Below are 16,624 nucleotides of genomic sequence, written 5' to 3' on the forward strand. Positions count from 1 at the left end.
AGAAAATTACAACAATCAGTAGTGTTCAAATAGGTTCCCAAAGCACAGTTCTTCCCATGCACACAAGTACGACAGGGCAACTTGCTAATTCACAAGGCAACGAATTTTGCGCGCAACTCAATAAAATTGTATACTGGTATTTATATATTTTGTTCGTAATAACATTAAACGAACATCTGTAGTTGTCAAAATGCAATGATATATTAGTCTCTGGAATTACAATTATTGACACATGTATATTGTTAGGCTTAATTTTATTTTTGATCAAGTGCCTAGTCTTCATTCATATTCCGTAAGGCGAGCAACGTGCTGAAGGCGTAAATTGCCATTTGCCCCGACCGACGTACATATCTATGTAAATATTTCACGCGCAAAACAAAAACTAACTGTAAAGCGACACTGCATTTTTTTTGTTTTTTCTTTTTCGTTCAGTTTTTGTTGTTGGATTTAATTTGTAATTTGCAGTTGCAGCAAACGGCAACAGTTTGCATCCACTGAAAATACACAGCACGCACGCACTTTTGTGACAACTTTTTGACGGTCAACAACGAGAACTGCCTGAGGTGAGTGGGTTTATTACAGTGTACCCGAATAATATAAAAAAAATAAAAACGAATCGAAATCAACACATACGTGATTGCATGTGTTTATTATTGTTGTTGTTGTGTGCATGTGTGTGTGTGTGTGTGTTGGCTAAATAATTAAACCGCATATATGCATTTGCATGACTTCAACTTCAAAATAACAAAAACAACAACAACAATAATACGAACAATCATAGAGTACCCAGAAGAGTAGCAAAATACGCATTCGCAATGAGCGTGGACACGTATGCGCCAAGTTCGGCGCTCACATTCCTGGACATGGATGACAATGAGTTGTTGCGCGGCGCCGATACACAACCGACGCCATATGATTATCGTGACTTCACCATGCCATCCACATCGCAGAGCCAGACCCAGGGTGACCAGCTGCCCGAACTGCAGGTGAGTGGAATAGGCGATTGCCCTTGCCAGCCACGTGTATATCATAAATAAAGAATTTCGTTTTCTTTTGTTTTTTTTTTTTGTCCCCAGCAGCCAAGACGCGTTAGCATTCACAGCAATGATCAGTTGATCCAGCCACGTTTGGGTTCGATTACCAATGTTTTGGCCGAATTACAATTCGAGGAGGAAGATGATGAGAGCATCGGCGGCGGCGGTGGTGGCGTCGGCGGCGGCAACGGCATCGGTCGCTGTGTCGGCGGCACCTCGGCCTATGTTAAAGAGTTGCCGGCACATGCGTGCAAATATTGTGGCATCCATGATCCGGCCACCGTTGTCATGTGCAACAATTGCAAGAAATGGTTTTGCAATGGACGCGGCAGCACCTCCGGCTCGCACATCATCAATCATCTAGTGCGTGCCAAGCATCGCGAGGTGACCCTCCACGGCGATGGCCCACTTGGCGAGACCATACTCGAGTGCTATTCGTGTGGTGTGCGCAATGTGTTCGTATTGGGCTTTATACCCGCCAAGGCGGATTCTGTAGTGGTGCTGCTGTGCCGCCAGCCATGCGCCGCCCAGAACTCACTGAAGGACATGAACTGGGATCAGGAGCAGTGGAAACCGCTAATTGCCGATCGCTGCTTTCTCGCCTGGCTGGTCAAACAGCCCAGCGAGCAGGGTCAGTTGCGTGCACGCCAAATTTCCGCAGCGCAAATCAATAAGCTCGAGGAACTGTGGAAGGATAACATTGAGGCAACATTCCAGGTGAGCTGGTGAATCACACAGAAAATATCGATGATATATTGACAATATCTGATTGCAGGATTTGGAAAAGCCCGGCATCGATTCGGAGCCGTCGCAAGTGCTGTTACGCTACGAGGATGGCTATCAATATGAGAAGACCTTTGGCCCACTGGTCAGCCTCGAGGCCGACTACGATAAGAAGCTGAAGGAGTCCGCCACACAGGAGAACATAGAGGTGCGCTGGGATGTGGGCCTCAATAAGAAGACAATTGCGTATTTTACGCTTGCCAAAACCGATTCAGACATGAAACTCATGCACGGCGATGAGCTCCGACTGCGCTACGTCGGCGAACTGTACAATCCGTGGAGCGAAATTGGGCATGTCATCAAGGTGCCCGATAACTTTGGCGACGATGTTGGCCTGGAGCTCAAATGCTTCTCAAATGCCCCGCTCAAGTTCACCAGCAACTTTAGCGTGGACTTCATATGGAAGTGTACATCATTTGATCGGATGACTCGTGCTCTCCGCAACTTTGCCATGGATCGCAATTCGGTGTCCAACTATATCTACTCGCGTCTGCTGGGACACGGTCGGGCCGATGGCAGCGATGAGGTGCTGTTTCGTGGCCCACAGCCCAAGCTGTATAGTGCCCCCCATTTGCCGGATCTGAATCGGTCGCAGGTGTATGCGGTGAAGCATGCACTGCAGCGACCTCTTAGCCTGATCCAGGGACCGCCTGGCACTGGTAAAACCGTCACATCGGCTACAATTGTGTATCAGCTGGTGAAGCAGCATGGCGGCACGGTGCTCGTCTGTGCGCCCAGCAATACGGCTGTCGATCAGCTCACCGAGAAGATTCATCGCACCAATCTGAAGGTGGTGCGCGTTTGTGCCAAGAGTCGCGAGGCCATCGATAGTCCCGTTAGCTTCCTGGCGCTGCACAATCAGATACGCAACATGGAAACAAATTCGGAGCTAAAGAAGCTGCAACAACTGAAGGATGAAACCGGCGAGCTAAGCTCAGCGGACGAGAAACGCTATCGCAGTCTGAAACGTGCCACCGAAAATCAACTGCTCGAGGCAGCCGATGTCATCTGTTGCACATGCGTTGGCGCCGGCGATGTCCGTTTGTCTCGCATCAAATTCACATCGATACTGATCGATGAGTCCATGCAGTCCACGGAGCCTGAGTGTATGGTGCCGGTGGTGCTTGGGGCCAAGCAACTCATTCTCGTCGGTGATCACTGCCAGCTGGGACCAGTGGTCATGTGCAAGAAAGCCGCGCGCGCCGGCCTCTCCCAGAGCCTGTTCGAGCGTCTCGTTGTGCTGGGCATACGACCGTTCCGTCTGGAGGTGCAATATCGCATGCATCCGGAGCTGTCACAATTTCCGTCCAACTTTTTCTATGAGGGCTCGCTGCAGAATGGTGTCTGTGCCGAGGATCGCCGCCTTAAACTGGACTTTCCGTGGCCGCAGCCAGATCGTCCGATGTTCTTTTTGGTTACGCAGGGACAGGAGGAGATTGCCGGCTCGGGCACATCGTTTCTCAATCGAACCGAGGCGGCCAATGTGGAGAAAATCACAACACGTTTCCTCAAGGCGGGCATCAAACCGGAACAGATTGGCATAATTACCCCGTATGAGGGTCAGCGTGCCTATCTGGTCCAATATATGCAGTACCAGGGCAGCTTGCACTCGCGCCTGTATCAGGAGATCGAGATAGCCAGCGTGGACGCGTTTCAGGGTCGCGAGAAGGACATCATTATTATGTCGTGTGTGCGCTCCAATGAGCGACAGGGCATCGGTTTCCTCAACGATCCGCGTCGCTTGAATGTGGCGCTAACTCGCGCCAAATACGGCATCATCATTGTCGGCAATCCGAAGGTATTGTCCAAGCAACAGCTGTGGAATCATTTGCTCAACTTCTACAAGGATCGCAAAGTGCTCGTCGAGGGCTCACTAAATAATCTAAAGGAGTCCCTCATCCATTTCCAGAAGCCCAAGAAGCTTGTGAACAGTATGAACATTGGCGCCCATTTTATGTCCACAATGATGGCCGATGCCAAGGAGGTGCTCGTCCCCGGTTCCATATACGAGCGTAGCAGCGGCTATACACGCCAGGCGCCACTCAATCCACCCACACAATCCTTCAATGGTGTCGGTGGCGCTGGCGTTGGCATTGGTGGCCACTATGCACCCAATCCCTATGCCAACTATGCGACTGCTGGTACTGGTGTTGGTGTTGCAACTGCAGCTGCTATGGCCACCGTTGGCAATAATATGATTAATCCCGTTTATGGCTCCGGCGCTGGCGGTGCTGGTGGCAACAATAGTTATGGACCCATTGGCGGGGTCGGCAACAACACTGCAGGAAATCCAGCCAGCTGGACAGCAGCGAATCTGCATGATTCGATTGGGTTCATCTCGAATGATCATGGCGCCGCTGCCTTGGGCAACATGCCCGTCCCAGTGGGCATGTTCATGAACATGAGCAGTCTGCCGCCCCGCTTCTACAATCAGCATCAGCAGGCCATTATGGCCGCCAAGCAGAATCGGGCAATGCAGAATAATCAGTCGTCTGGCTATGTGCCGGCCATTTCCGCCGGTCCAGCCGGCAACAGCAAGAAGGGCAACAAGATGTCAAAGACACGTGCTGGCGGCGGCAACAATTTGAATGCTGGCATGCTGCAAGGAACGGAACCAGCAGCTGCAGGAGCAGCATCTGAACCAGCGACAACAACGCTTCAAATAACAGCAGGAGCAGCAGCAACAACAGGAGCGGGAGCAACATCTGGAGTATCTGGAACATCAATCACAACAGCAACACCAACAGCAGCAGCAGGAAGTGGTGGAGCAAGTGGATCAGGCATTGGAGCTCCATTCAGTCAATATCCAGCGGCTCTGTCGCTGCAGATGACACAGCCGAGCGGCTTTGCGCTGTCCCAGCAGCCGGAGCTGTCGCAGGACTTTGGTCATATCTCCCAAATGGACGGACTGCTCTCACAGGATGATGTTTTCAATGTGGTAAGTGTTGCGGCAAGTGAATATAAGTTTATAAATTCAGGAATTTCAAGAAATCCTAGATAACATAACGTAGCATAAGATAAGATAACATAACGTAATGTAACATAACTAACATAACACAAGTTAACATAAAGCATATTTTTGCGCTTATTCTAGAAGCACTCAGAGTTGAAACGAATTTAAATTCATAATTTCGCCACTTATTTCTTTAAGTTAACACAAATTTCTTATTTAACGTTGTTGCTGCTGTAGTGAGTTACTTAAAATTATTTCAATTTGCTATAGCTCACTAATAGTTTTTTTTTTAGTTGAATTCGCAGTTGTTACAAACTAACGTGTAATTCATGATTTAACCATAAATTTAGTTGAAACATTCAAATGTATTCCTTTAGTTAACGTAAAGCTTGCGAGCAATTTACAAATAAGTCTCAAATTTGTAACGTATTTCGTAACGTTATTCCATTGCTGTTACCTATTCAATTCGGAGTGATTTAATTGTAGTTATGAACTGAAAACAACTTGTTATATTTGAAGTGAAATTTGCTTCGTACTAACAAACATTCTCAACTCTCTTCTCATATCTTTTTCGTGGATGCTATAGTCGGGCGAACGCAGTTTGAATCAATTCTCGCAACCTTACTGAGAAGCCTGAGGAGATGCACACAATTGCAACAACAATGTACAACAATAAACTCAGCAAACTACAACAACAAACAAATTGAAAGAACTTCGAAGCCATCCAAAGCAGCAGCAGTGGCGGCAGCAGCAGCAGCAGCAGCATGGCAAAAAAAAAAAATTAAATAAAAAAAAGAACAAAAAAAATGCAACAACGAAAGCGACAACAGCAGCAGCAACAAGAACATGAGAAAGAGCAGCAAACTAAAGACGAAGACGCAACGAAGCAATATGGCAAAGAGCATCAGGGAAAAAGTCTAACAGTTAAATCTAGCCACACAGGCGAGATAGAGAGAGAGAGAGAGAGAAAGAGTAAGAGCGACAGCGATTGATGATTAGAAGCGGCATCAGTGAAAAGAATCAGCTGCGGCCACGCACACCAATATACACAGCAACGGAATCACACAGACACACAGAAAACATACACATACACATAAACACACGCGTGGATGAGAATAGCTCCAGCTTCAGCTCGCCTTCCCAGACACGCTGCTGCTAGCGACGGCTAGCGAGCGAGCAACGTTGGCAGCGGCGGCCACAGAGCGCGAGAGATGCGCGGGCTGCGCGCCTGCCTGCAGATGCATCCGTTGATATTGGAGACAACGTGACAACGTCGGGGCGCCATTTTCCTACAAATTCTACAAACTTTCAACGAATTTTCAGCGCGGAATGATGCCGCTTCAAAATGCCCAACAAAATAACCTTGTATGCGAAAAATGCCATTTGTTTCTGTTAAAAAAGAAAAACCAACATCTCTTCCCAAATATTTGCAACATTTTTTGTGGTGTGATAACCACAATTTTTTTAAATTTCATTTGCTTGGAAATCAGTTTTTATTTCGGAATCGTCACGCATCTAACACGAAGACGTATCTAATTCTTTTTAAAATGTACTTTTCTTTATATTTCTTAATGAAAACAATTATGAAAAATTGTTATTTAAAACAAAAAAAAAAAAAGTATTTTAAAAAGGCGGCGCCCTCATTCAACAACATATTTAAGACGGTTTGGAAATATTTCATTTATTTAAAATTTTTTGCAAGAATACACATTGGAAAATGTTAAAAATAAAAAAATGTTTTGCCCACAAACTCACATACAAAAATAATAAATGCAAACAACAGAAGTAGACAAAAAAAAATAGTATATTTTTATACAGATACGTCAATAATGTGATTATATACCCCTCCCCCCACCCAACCACACACACACACTTTAAAAACAAGTTCTGAATAAAAAATATTACATTTTGCAAAACAGAAGAAAAAACATAAACGAAAGTTTATTTTTTCTTATTTTTATTTTGGTATGACATTGGTTTGTGCGATGTATTTGATATATATTCATCTCTGCAGCTATTTCGCCTAACATATTTCAAATTTCATGATTCGATTTATATTCTTTTGATTACATTTTTTTTTTTTTTTTACAGTAAATGTGACGTAAAGTGAGTGATCGAAAAAAAACTTAACAATTACATTGATGGGGGGAGGGGGTTGTGGGGGCTACGATTTTATATAATTTAAATAGAGAACACGGACAAAGATATAAATGGAATTTAAGATTATTCAAACTCAATATAATTAAATTTGAATTTACAAAACTTGTAACCAAAAGGTATTACAATATTTATATTTGAAATAAATTTTAATTATAATTTATTGCTTTTTTTATAGTTTTTTTTTTTTTTTCATTGTGCATATAGTTTTGCTTCGCTTAAGTGCACATACTTTTGAAATATGTTTGCATTTGTATGGAGGAGGGCTGTAAGAAATGCATATTTTATTATCATTTACTGGTTTCTTAAGTTTTTCTGGTTTCTTGTCAGCTCTCACAAGAGACATTCTAATTGTAAAATGAAGTTTACACATGCCCAGTTAATTCCAAAACTATGTCAATACAAATTCATTCAAAATTGATAATACTTTATGTAATTACTCCCTAAGCAGGAGCATTTGATTGTATATTCGTTAATAAAATCGTTCTCAGGTGCCTCCTAGATATCTATATAAATGAGGCTTATCTTAAAATTAACTGCATACGTGTAAGCTCCCAACATATACACAAAAACACAGTTTTGTACATTAAGTTTACGTATCACAATTATCGCTCGATGTTGCCGCATGCTTTTTTTTGATTGCACAATTTACAATAGTATATGATCTATAAAATTATTGCTTGGAGCCATTAGAATTGAAGATTTAATCAGAATTATCAATATATATATATATATATATATATATATATATATATTTATGTATATATATTTTAATTAATTTCGATGGCAAAACGCTCAAAATCGCACAATAAAAACTATTTTTTTAAAATATAGCATCTAATGCAGTAAATATGTGTATAACACTAGCTAACGCAAAGTTTTCTACTCATTTTTGAGATCAAAAAATTCAAATTATGAAGTTATTTTCTTGTTGAACATCAATGTGTGAGTATTTAGAGTGTTCCTCAGCAAAGATTCGGAAAACATTATTTTAATAATTAATTATTTTTCATTAGTATATCACAATATTTATATATATATACGCAATAGTCGAATAGTGGACTTTCAAAGTGTACGTATAAAAATTGGTTTTGAACAAAACAAAACAAAAAACTCAAATTTAAAACATTGAGACTATCACTATATAGCGATGATAACGGGACTCAACTAAAACAGCCTCAGTCTGAAACTAACCTGTAGATGATTATGAAATGCCTGCAAAATGACGGACAATTCTTTCATATAAATGCCAATTGTCTGTTCAGACGTGATGCACGGATTGGGGAGCCGCTCCAAAGGTGGAGTCACGTCCGTGCAGTGAATGCTGCTGCTGCGGCTGATGTGATGACTGATGGCTACCGTGCGAGGTGTGCGAGTTATGGACATGATTGGCAGCATGATGCACGGACGGCTTTTGAGTGGCGTGATGAATTTGCGTGAATATCGAGACGAGATCCAATGTGTGCTCCAATCGAAGCGCCGTCACTATAAATGTAGTCTTTACACGCTCAAAGGTCGCACTGTCGTAAACAGAACGCGCTGTGTTCGACAAATCGAAGGGTTCTGAAATGGATATTTGGACAAACATTAATTTAAGAGATAAATCTATATATATATATATATATAACGCAAAGGCACCCTCAATGTTCAGCTCCTTCCACTGGTGTATGTCGTTCTTGGGACTCTTGGCCAGACGGCAGGCAGTTACGGGTAAAACACCGCCAGTGCGTATGGATATAGCATAGTTCTCAAAGCTAAAAAGGGTATACAACAAATGAATGAAACACACTTGAAAGAACATCTCTTGACTGGTGTGGTGTGGTACTCACTCGAATGTGCTGTAGTATTTGAAAAAGCCAAGCAAATGCTCGCCGAGCGTTTGCTTGTTTTGTGTATGATACGGCTCAATGGGCTCGATGAGATCCAGATCGAGGCAATCCTGCTGCCCCAAATTGAATTTATCGGGATAGAGCGCCTGCAGGCAGGGCAACACACGCGGCATACAGGCATACTGCAAATAGTGCAACACCATCAGCACCAGCGAGTAACTCGACACGGTCATCCGTTTGGCATCGTTGATGTCATGATATTGCGCCCACAGCTTCACGATGACCACCAGTGGCCGTGTGCGCCAATCCACTGCAGATTTGTTTAACATTTGATATTAATCGATGAGTGATTAGAAATGATTTTCTTATTTGTACTTACACTGCGCGTAAAACTGCAGCAGATATGTATTTTTAATGCCCACACAATTGTTATAGTTGAGATCCACTTCGATGCCGTTTAGGCGATCCTTGAAGCGAAGGATTGGGACGCGTGCCTCAATTAAATTGAAATCCTGAAAAACTTCTGCGGCAAAAATTGAGTGCATGAACATAGACTTTTATTGCAAGGATTATAGTAAACAAATTCAACTGGTTAAAGCTTAAAACTTTCATTTCGATTTTATAAGGCTTGCCAAAGTATGAATATATATAAAAATATACTATTACTGTACTAAACTTGGCTTACCATTGCCCGTTTCTTTGAGAACCTCATTGAACAGATTCAATGTCATAATCGCCTTGGTGCGCTGCTCGTTGTGAAAGTGATGCTGTTGCTGCTGCTCCTGCTGCTGTTGCTGCTGATGGTGATGGTGATGGTGATGATGATGATGCATCTGATGGTCTGGCAACAGGCACATATCGATGTCTGATGAGTCCGTGCCGAAGCCAGTGATTGTTGAGCCCACTAAGCAGATCCGATAGCCCGAAAACATGGTCTGCTACAAAAATAAGTATATATCACCAAAAAAGAGAAAGAACACTTCAAAGATGTTGCGGATCCATTGCGGCCAAGATATACTCACGTATAGCCAGATGAACAGATGTCGCCACAGTCGCATCTTTCGCTTGAACGTGGCGTGGGTCTGTTGTGCGCCCCGAAAGTGTTTCCATATATCCATCGATAGATTGTCGTATTTACTGTGGCATAACAGCTGTTCCGGTTGCATGGTCAATTCAACGTTGCGTGCATGATCCAGAAAGCGATCCGGCGGCAAAATCGGCTCATACCAAGATGCCGTCCACGACATATTGCCGCCACTGCAGCCGCAATTTGGACCGCAATAATGCGGATATGCCCCGTTCACGGGCATGGGTAGTGGTGGCAGTGGTGGTGGTAACCCAAACGGTAACATCGCATGCATTCCATTACCCATATTGCCCAATCGCGGCGATGTCGCCGGTTGGCCACCCGTTGTTCCCGTCCCCGAGACTGCTGACACTGTCGAGACTGATTTTGTGGCGCTTGCAGCTGTAGCTGCAGCTGGCGGCGTGGGCGAAACGCTTAACAGCTCCGTGGAGGCAAAGCTGCGTTGGAATAATCAAAAAACTTTGAAGATCTGAATGTCTGCGAGTATGTTTCCCTACTGCATCTGACAAGAAAACCAAAAAGCAAACTAAATCAAAACGTAGTCCCATTAAATAAAATCGGATGCGGTATATTGCCAGCAAGCGGTGGCATTGTTTAATCGTTTTTTGATTTCCAAGAAATCGAACAACAGGGTCCAGAAAATCAGTTAATAATTAATCCAAATTGAATTTATCCAATTAGGAAAATTACTGAAACGAATCTGATCAATTTAGCTTTTATGAAGATCTCTTTCAACAAATGGCTAAATGAGATTACAGCACATTTTCGAGGGCATGAAAGAGGGATGAAACTGATATGGTTTTTAGCAAGCCAGGAAATGAATACAAAAAATAATAATATATGAATAAATATACAATTTATCCTTTTGAGTTAGAGGGTTTGTATGAGATGAGATACAACTGGTGGGGGAACACCTACCGGCTACGACTGCTCCATTGGGATTCACTGGCCAGCGAGCAGGTGGACGAGGCAGGCGAAACGGCGCAATGCGACGGAATGCGACTGTTTGAATGTGTTGAGCCACTGGACATGCTCCCCGGACCCTGACCGGGACCGTAGGCAGGCGTATAACAAGGGGAATTTTGGGCATGCGACCAGGCGGCGGCGGTGTTGTTGCCGTTATAACCATCTCCAAAGCCAACGAAAAAGTGTTGATGCTGCTGTGTTTTGTTCGTGTACAGCTGTTGGGACTGTTGCTGCTGCTGCTGTTGTTGTTGTTGCTGCTGCTGTGGGTGCAGCATAAAAGGCAGTGGTGCATAGCTGGGACTGTGCACATAGACAATGGGTGAGGGTTCCACAGGCTGGTTGGTGGTGCCGCTGGCTGCTGCCGCTGTGATTGCCTCATCCAGCTGGGCACAGCTAATCATGTTTGTGGGCGTCGTAACAGACTCCGGCGTAAGAGCTACCGGCGATAGTATGCCCGGACCGAGCATCGGCAATTGTAGCATTGGCGGCGGCTGCAGAAAAATGCTGCTGCTGCTGCTGCGATTCGATGTTGTAGCAACAGTTGCCGCTGCAGTATCACCATTTTCGCCTGCTGTTATTGGCGTTGTGACGACAGCAGCTGCTGCTGTTGCTGCTGCTGCAACTGCTTCCTGAACATCCATATTCACATAAGTCAAATTGTATAATTTCTGATGCTCGGCTCTGATGGGCGTGGCGCCATTGGATGTCATCAGCGAGTGGAACCGATGGCTGTGCTGATGCAGCTGCTGATAGTAGCCATTTTTGTGGCTTGTGGCAACATGATGATTGGTATTGCCAGCAGCAACTGTTGCATTTTGCATGCGCCGATGTGAGGCGTTGTTATAGCTGCTGCCGGGCACAATCTCAATGGGCTTATGTACAGATGTCGCTAGAGGGCAGTTGTTGTGGTTGTTATTGCTATTGTTGTTGCTGTTGTAATGCAATTTCTTATTGCGACGAAAGTGCGAGTTGGGCATGTGATTGTGTTGCTGCTGTGCATGGTGAGGATATGTATGTTGCTGCTGCAGATAGTTGTTGTTGTTGTAGCCGTAGTTGCGATACCGTTGCTGATAAGCGCCTGTTTGCTGCTGCTGCTGCTTGTGTTGCTGTTGTTGCTGCTGTTTCTGTTGCTGTGGGGGGCTAGTCTCAACGGTTTCAGGCAACTGCTCCTTTTGCAGAAACGATGCAATGGTCAGCTGCTTGGGATGCGAGTAGTAATATTGATAATTCTGTTGCTGCTGATCCGATGATGCTCCTCCTCCTCCCCCGCCTGCTGCTGCCACTGCTGCCATAGCCAACTCCGTTTTCTTTTGTGTGGCCAGCGACTGCTTGAATTGCTGCTGCAAAAAGAGCGCGTAATCCTTGAGTTAATAGTAAAGCAATCAATATCAAATAAACCATCTGTGTACAACATCAAGCCAAAGTTTCGTATATCCTTGCAGCCAGTTCCGACTACTTATAAGTCATCGCAGATGACCAGGGTAATCGGACGTGAACTTAAACTAATTTCCACTCGCTAAGGTGCATTCTGGTTTCTCTCTTGAGAATGATGTTCCATTCAGAATATATTCATTTATAATATATATTATATTTTACAGCTTATTATTATTATTAGATCTGTTGTGAAACTGCCGAGTCTATAGCCCTTTCATCAATCCTAACTCCTACACGATGGCGAGAATCTTCGTCTGGTTGAGGGTTATCATGTTGCTCAAGCATATCCGCATCTTTTTCCAGCTAAGTCGACGCAATCTGCTATGATGCGCAATGAGGACTCTTTCTTATTATCACAAAACCGGCAGAGTTTGCTCGCTGTTAAGTTTAGTGAAGTGATTTCTTAGTCTAAAGTGTCCTGTCAAGAGACCGGTGAGTATTCTAAGCCAGTTCTTTGCCACGGCAATTACATGCTTAAATCATTTCTGAGACGTTTGGCTTGCCTGAGATCTGGTGCCTCTGACTGATAAAAACTAGTTTTGCATTTCTAAATTTCCGATTGGATTTTTCTATAATTCAGAAATAATATGTCGAATTTCCAGGCTGTTGTTTGCTTTCTCTTAAGAATAGTTTATAAATTCATTTAAGGCAGACAACAGCTAAACTCTCACATAAAAACCGAACAATTTAATTTTATTACTCATTTCCGAATTATAGAATTGATTTTTTCTACTTTTTGGATATATTTTTGTCTTAATATATTTTTTGGATTGCCAATTTAGAGCATGCTTTTCAAACGGTTAGAAATGTTTTTATTTTTTATTTTTTAGGGAGATTTACTAAAATGCAGGGCAATTTTCATTTCTTTTTAATGTATGCCATCCTTCGTTCCTAAATTACTATTACATCTTGCGATCAGGAAATTTATTTTTGGTATATTCTTTATCTGTTTGTATGAGAACTGCTGCAAGGATATAGACAACTGTTGCAAGTTTGGCTTACTTCCTTCTGCTGCGGCGTCGGCTGTTGTGGATAGCTCGTCTTCCAGAAGCTCAACGGTTGCTGTCGGGGCTTTTGCGTCTTGCTGTTGCCGTTGTCCTGTTGTTGCTGTGTCTTTGCAGTTGTTGCTGATTGCTTGGCTGATGTTGCCAACTTAGTTGGTGTGCTTTGATGATGATGCTGCTGCTGTTGTTGTTGTTGCTGCTGCTGCCGTTCATCATTGTTATTGTTGGCTACTGTTTGAGTTGTCGATGACTCGATGCCGTTGCAGCTATAATATACAGATGATGTTGAATTGTTGTTGCTGCTATTGCTTGTGTTGTTGCTGCTATTGCTGGTGTTGTTGCTGCTATTGTTATTCGATTTTATTAGCAACTTTGTATTGTTGCTGTTGGTATCATTGCTGTTGTTGTTGTTTCTATCGCTTCTTTGTTGTTTGCAACTGATTTCTTCGATAATATTTTGATTTTTCATCACCAAGTTGTTGTTGTTGTTTGTTGGTGCTGCGGTCGCGTGTTGCTGCTGGTAATAAGGCGATTGCTGCTGCTGTTGGTTGCAGTTGTAGCTGCTGTTGTTGTTATTGTTATTGTTGGCATTGCTGCCAAAATATTTCTTGCGCGCAAAGTTGTGCATATTATTATTGTTGTTGTAGTGTAGCTGCTGTTGTTGTTGCTGCTGCTGCTGTTGCGACTGTTGCTGTTGTGACTGTTGCTGCAGTCGCTTTGCATGTTTGTTATCAGTGTTGATGTTGTTATTGTTATTACTGCTGTTGTTGTTGTTGCCATATTTGGCTTGTCGCAACATATTGTTTGCCTTGTTGTTATACTTGTTGAACTTCACCTGAGCAGCACAGCGATATTCGCGTTGCTGCTGCTGCTGCAATTGTTGGTGCTGGTGCTGTTGTGTTGTTGCTACTGTTGCCGCACCAGCCTCATCCGCTGAACTGGCAACAACAACAGTCGTGGCAAAGATTTTCATTTCAGCTTGGTTCGCATACATAGCCCAATTACGATATGAAAAATATTTAATTTTTCTTTTCTTTTTTTTTTGTTACTTTGCTCAAGGCGTACGGCGTTTACTAATGATTTAAACTAAGTAAATTTTTTGTAATCCTTATGCTAATTTTTTGTATTATTTTATCCTTTTTTTTTAAGTTTCTTTATATTTTTATAGTTTTTATATAATTTTGTTTGTTTTTATTTTTTGTTTGTTTTTAGATTGTTTTTGCAGTGTATTTCATTGAGTGCAGTTTATTTCAGTATTATTCTATCTTATTAGATTACTCTCTGCTCATTGGAATTGGCCACTACTGTATACAAGTAACTGTATTTCTTATTTGTGTCAATCTATCCTTGTTGCTTTTCGTACCACCAGCTTAGAGCTGTATGTGCAATAAAGAGAGAGTGAGCGCTGCGAAGATCCGTTATTTTGTTAGAAGCGCAGCAAAGACACGGGCAAAAATTCATAAGGTATTTTGCGTGTACTGAAAAAAAATGGCGTGCATTTAACCGTTAGGCCTTGATATAAAAACAAAATGCATCTTTATTTATACACATATGTAATATGAACTCGCCATAAAATATCTATATCTATATATATGTGAATGTATGTTATAACATGAACTCACCATAAAACTCTTAATGCAATTGTACATTGTATTCACCTAACAAAACGGTGCTTACTTTCGAAGTGCGCCTGGCGCACGGCTCCGTTGGCAAATTTTTTCAAATAACACACAATAGGAGGGCACATTCATAATATAATAATAGACATTCAGCTAAAAATTATGGCAATTTTAATTTGACTTAATTGTATACTTTTGCCAATCACTAAAAACTAAAATAAACTCACAGCGCGCTACGTTCAATCAACAGTAGCAACAACTGGGATCGATACACAAAGTCGCCGATATCGATGCCTACTGAGTGTGCGTGTTGAGTAATAAGAAAAAGGTTACTTGATTTGAATTTTTGACATTTACCTACCTGTACATATTTCTGTTTATACCAAAAGAGGTTTTTCATGTACATGCGAAAGTTCGAGCTTTAAATCGCCTTTAATAATTAACTGATTTTAAAACAATTCGCCAACTAATTCTAGTATTTGCTGAACAGCGTCTTCCAGAATAAACGAGCGGGCAACATGGTGTCGCGCTTTATGCAACTCGGATGCGTTAATCTGAAATGAATGTAATTCAACAAATTGGAAAACATTCTAACTGGGTTCTTATTGTATGCATTCAACTCACAGGAAGCGCGCTCGCCTCAGGCGCTCCAAATAACCATCCGTTGCGACGGCAGGCAAAAAAATCTTGCGCACCAGTTTCGGAACCTGGGGCGATAGCTGACGGGCGAGCTTCAGATGCGTACTTGATGCACTGGCCACCTCGAAGATGCACTCCTCGACGCCCTTGTCGTTGTGTTCGCTGCGCAGAATGCGCTCCTGGCTGACGCCGTGACGCATGAGGATCTCGAGGGGCACACAGACCGCCTGCTGGCGGCCAGCGTGGGGTATGGCACGGATCAGCATCGCTATGCCCTGCGCCTTGCCTATATGCGAGGCGGCATGGTCCACTTGCAAGTCCTGCACGCCGCTAAGCTGCACCAGCAGATGCAGTAGCGATGAGCATGTCTGATCCGCATAGTCCTCCAACTCACGCAGGGTCTCGAACGCCTGATTCGAGGGACGTTCACGAGCCGTGACCAGTCGGCGCAAATATAATTTATTCAGTTTGGTTGTGCCCACGGTGCGCCGCAGTTCTCGCAACACGGGCTGATCCTTAACATAAGATTTACTAGATTCCGGCTCAAAGCACTTGTCTATGGAGTCGTACCAAAACTTGAGCCTCAATTTGGCTATTTGTGGTTCGGTGAGCTGCAATGATTTGAGATTTGCATTATGCACTTGTTGTTTTTCGGCCCATTGGCCATGATCCGGACCCACCTGAGCGCTGACAGAGCGTGAGATTTCCACGTTGAAGGCGCGCAGTGCAAAGGCCGCCGGACGCAGCTCCTTGGGCAGCAGCAAAGTGCTCAGATAGTTCTCATAATCATATTTCCTAGTAATTACGGCGGCTCATCATCATCATTAAATAACATTGTCCATTTTTTACTTACTCCACAAGGCCCATGCAATATTTGGCACTAAATTTATCTTCTCTGCTGACATCATCCGTTGTGGTCTGCGTTGGCTTTTGTGGCTCCAATTGCGGCCTGTGAATGGCGTAGTCGGCGCTATTGTTGCTTACATTTCGACTGATCAGCTGCCAGACATTGAATTGTCCGGAATTCTTATTTTGTAACAGGCGCCGCATTTGTTTATTTTTATTTGCACTAAACAGAGCTGCTCCTCACTTAACAGTGTTGCTCCTCACTTCGGTGCT

General features: G+C 43.3%; 3 protein-coding genes across 5 annotated transcripts; 1 reads left to right on the forward strand and 2 right to left on the reverse strand.

The window, feature by feature from the left end:
- Window positions 1–266: 266 nt before the first annotated feature.
- LOC6564880 (regulator of nonsense transcripts 1 homolog) lies at window positions 267–6,478 on the forward strand. 3 transcript variants are annotated; one of them, XM_032737895.2, is made up of 6 exons: window positions 267–355; window positions 433–563; window positions 782–986; window positions 1,077–1,751; window positions 1,810–4,755; window positions 5,357–6,478. In XM_032737895.2, exons 3-6 carry the CDS (start codon window positions 816–818, stop codon window positions 5,396–5,398), a joined length of 3,834 nt encoding a protein of 1,277 aa, XP_032593786.1. In that variant the 5' UTR covers window positions 267–355; window positions 433–563; window positions 782–815; the 3' UTR covers window positions 5,399–6,478. The 3 variants fall into 3 exon arrangements, with proteins under 3 accessions (XP_032593786.1, XP_001991595.1, XP_043071876.1); XM_001991559.3 differs by having other exon boundaries at window positions 466–563; window positions 1,080–1,751; XM_043215941.1 differs by having other exon boundaries at window positions 268–355; window positions 1,080–1,751.
- Window positions 6,479–6,723: 245 nt separating this feature from the next.
- Window positions 6,724–14,335, reverse strand: LOC6564879 (poly(A) RNA polymerase gld-2 homolog B). Its single transcript, XM_032738304.2, has 9 exons — window positions 13,246–14,335; window positions 10,762–12,149; window positions 9,779–10,280; window positions 9,442–9,694; window positions 9,136–9,279; window positions 8,757–9,066; window positions 8,566–8,681; window positions 8,122–8,490; window positions 6,724–7,193 (listed from the first exon to the last, which is right to left on the reverse strand). The coding sequence occupies exons 1-8, from the start codon at window positions 14,239–14,241 to the stop codon at window positions 8,189–8,191; spliced, it is 4,011 nt and encodes a 1,336-aa protein (XP_032594195.1). The 5' UTR covers window positions 14,242–14,335; the 3' UTR covers window positions 6,724–7,193; window positions 8,122–8,188.
- A 932-nt stretch (window positions 14,336–15,267) lies between these two features.
- On the reverse strand, window positions 15,268–16,614 carry LOC6564878 (NADH dehydrogenase (ubiquinone) complex I, assembly factor 6 homolog). Its single transcript, XM_001991557.2, has 4 exons — window positions 16,359–16,614; window positions 16,186–16,300; window positions 15,491–16,116; window positions 15,268–15,420 (listed from the first exon to the last, which is right to left on the reverse strand). Exons 1-4 carry the CDS (start codon window positions 16,553–16,555, stop codon window positions 15,339–15,341), a joined length of 1,020 nt encoding a protein of 339 aa, XP_001991593.1. The 5' UTR covers window positions 16,556–16,614; the 3' UTR covers window positions 15,268–15,338.
- Between the last annotated feature and the right edge of the window lie 10 nt (window positions 16,615–16,624).

Source organism: Drosophila grimshawi, unplaced genomic scaffold, assembly GCF_018153295.1.
Source record: "Drosophila grimshawi isolate 15287-2541.00 unplaced genomic scaffold, ASM1815329v1 contig_848, whole genome shotgun sequence".
Taxonomy (NCBI): domain Eukaryota; kingdom Metazoa; phylum Arthropoda; class Insecta; order Diptera; family Drosophilidae; genus Drosophila; species Drosophila grimshawi.

What these genes read in the sequence shown, in the direction of transcription:
- LOC6564878 (XM_001991557.2), bottom strand. Translation starts at nt 16,555, where the DNA reads ATGCGGCGCCTGTTACAAAATAAGAATTCCGGACAATTCAATGTCTGG. An exon ending in TATTGCATGGGCCTTGTGGA is followed by an intron (nt 16,301 to 16,358) that starts GTAAGTAAAAAA and finishes CGTAATTACTAG; the next exon opens with GAAATATGATTATGAGAACT. An exon ending in CACGCTCTGTCAGCGCTCAG is followed by an intron (nt 16,117 to 16,185) that starts GTGGGTCCGGAT and finishes AAATCATTGCAG; the next exon opens with CTCACCGAACCACAAATAGC.
- LOC6564879 (XM_032738304.2), bottom strand. Translation starts at nt 14,241, where the DNA reads ATGTATGCGAACCAAGCTGAAATGAAAATCTTTGCCACGACTGTTGTT. An exon ending in ATCTGTTCATCTGGCTATAC is followed by an intron (nt 9,695 to 9,778) that starts GTGAGTATATCT and finishes TTATTTTTGTAG; the next exon opens with CAGACCATGTTTTCGGGCTA. An exon ending in GCTGCAGTTTTACGCGCAGT is followed by an intron (nt 9,067 to 9,135) that starts GTAAGTACAAAT and finishes ACAAATCTGCAG; the next exon opens with TGGATTGGCGCACACGGCCA.
- LOC6564880 (XM_032737895.2), top strand. Translation starts at nt 816, where the DNA reads ATGAGCGTGGACACGTATGCGCCAAGTTCGGCGCTCACATTCCTGGAC. An exon ending in ACCAGCTGCCCGAACTGCAG is followed by an intron (nt 987 to 1,076) that starts GTGAGTGGAATA and finishes TTTTGTCCCCAG; the next exon opens with CAGCCAAGACGCGTTAGCAT. An exon ending in ACATTGAGGCAACATTCCAG is followed by an intron (nt 1,752 to 1,809) that starts GTGAGCTGGTGA and finishes ATCTGATTGCAG; the next exon opens with GATTTGGAAAAGCCCGGCAT.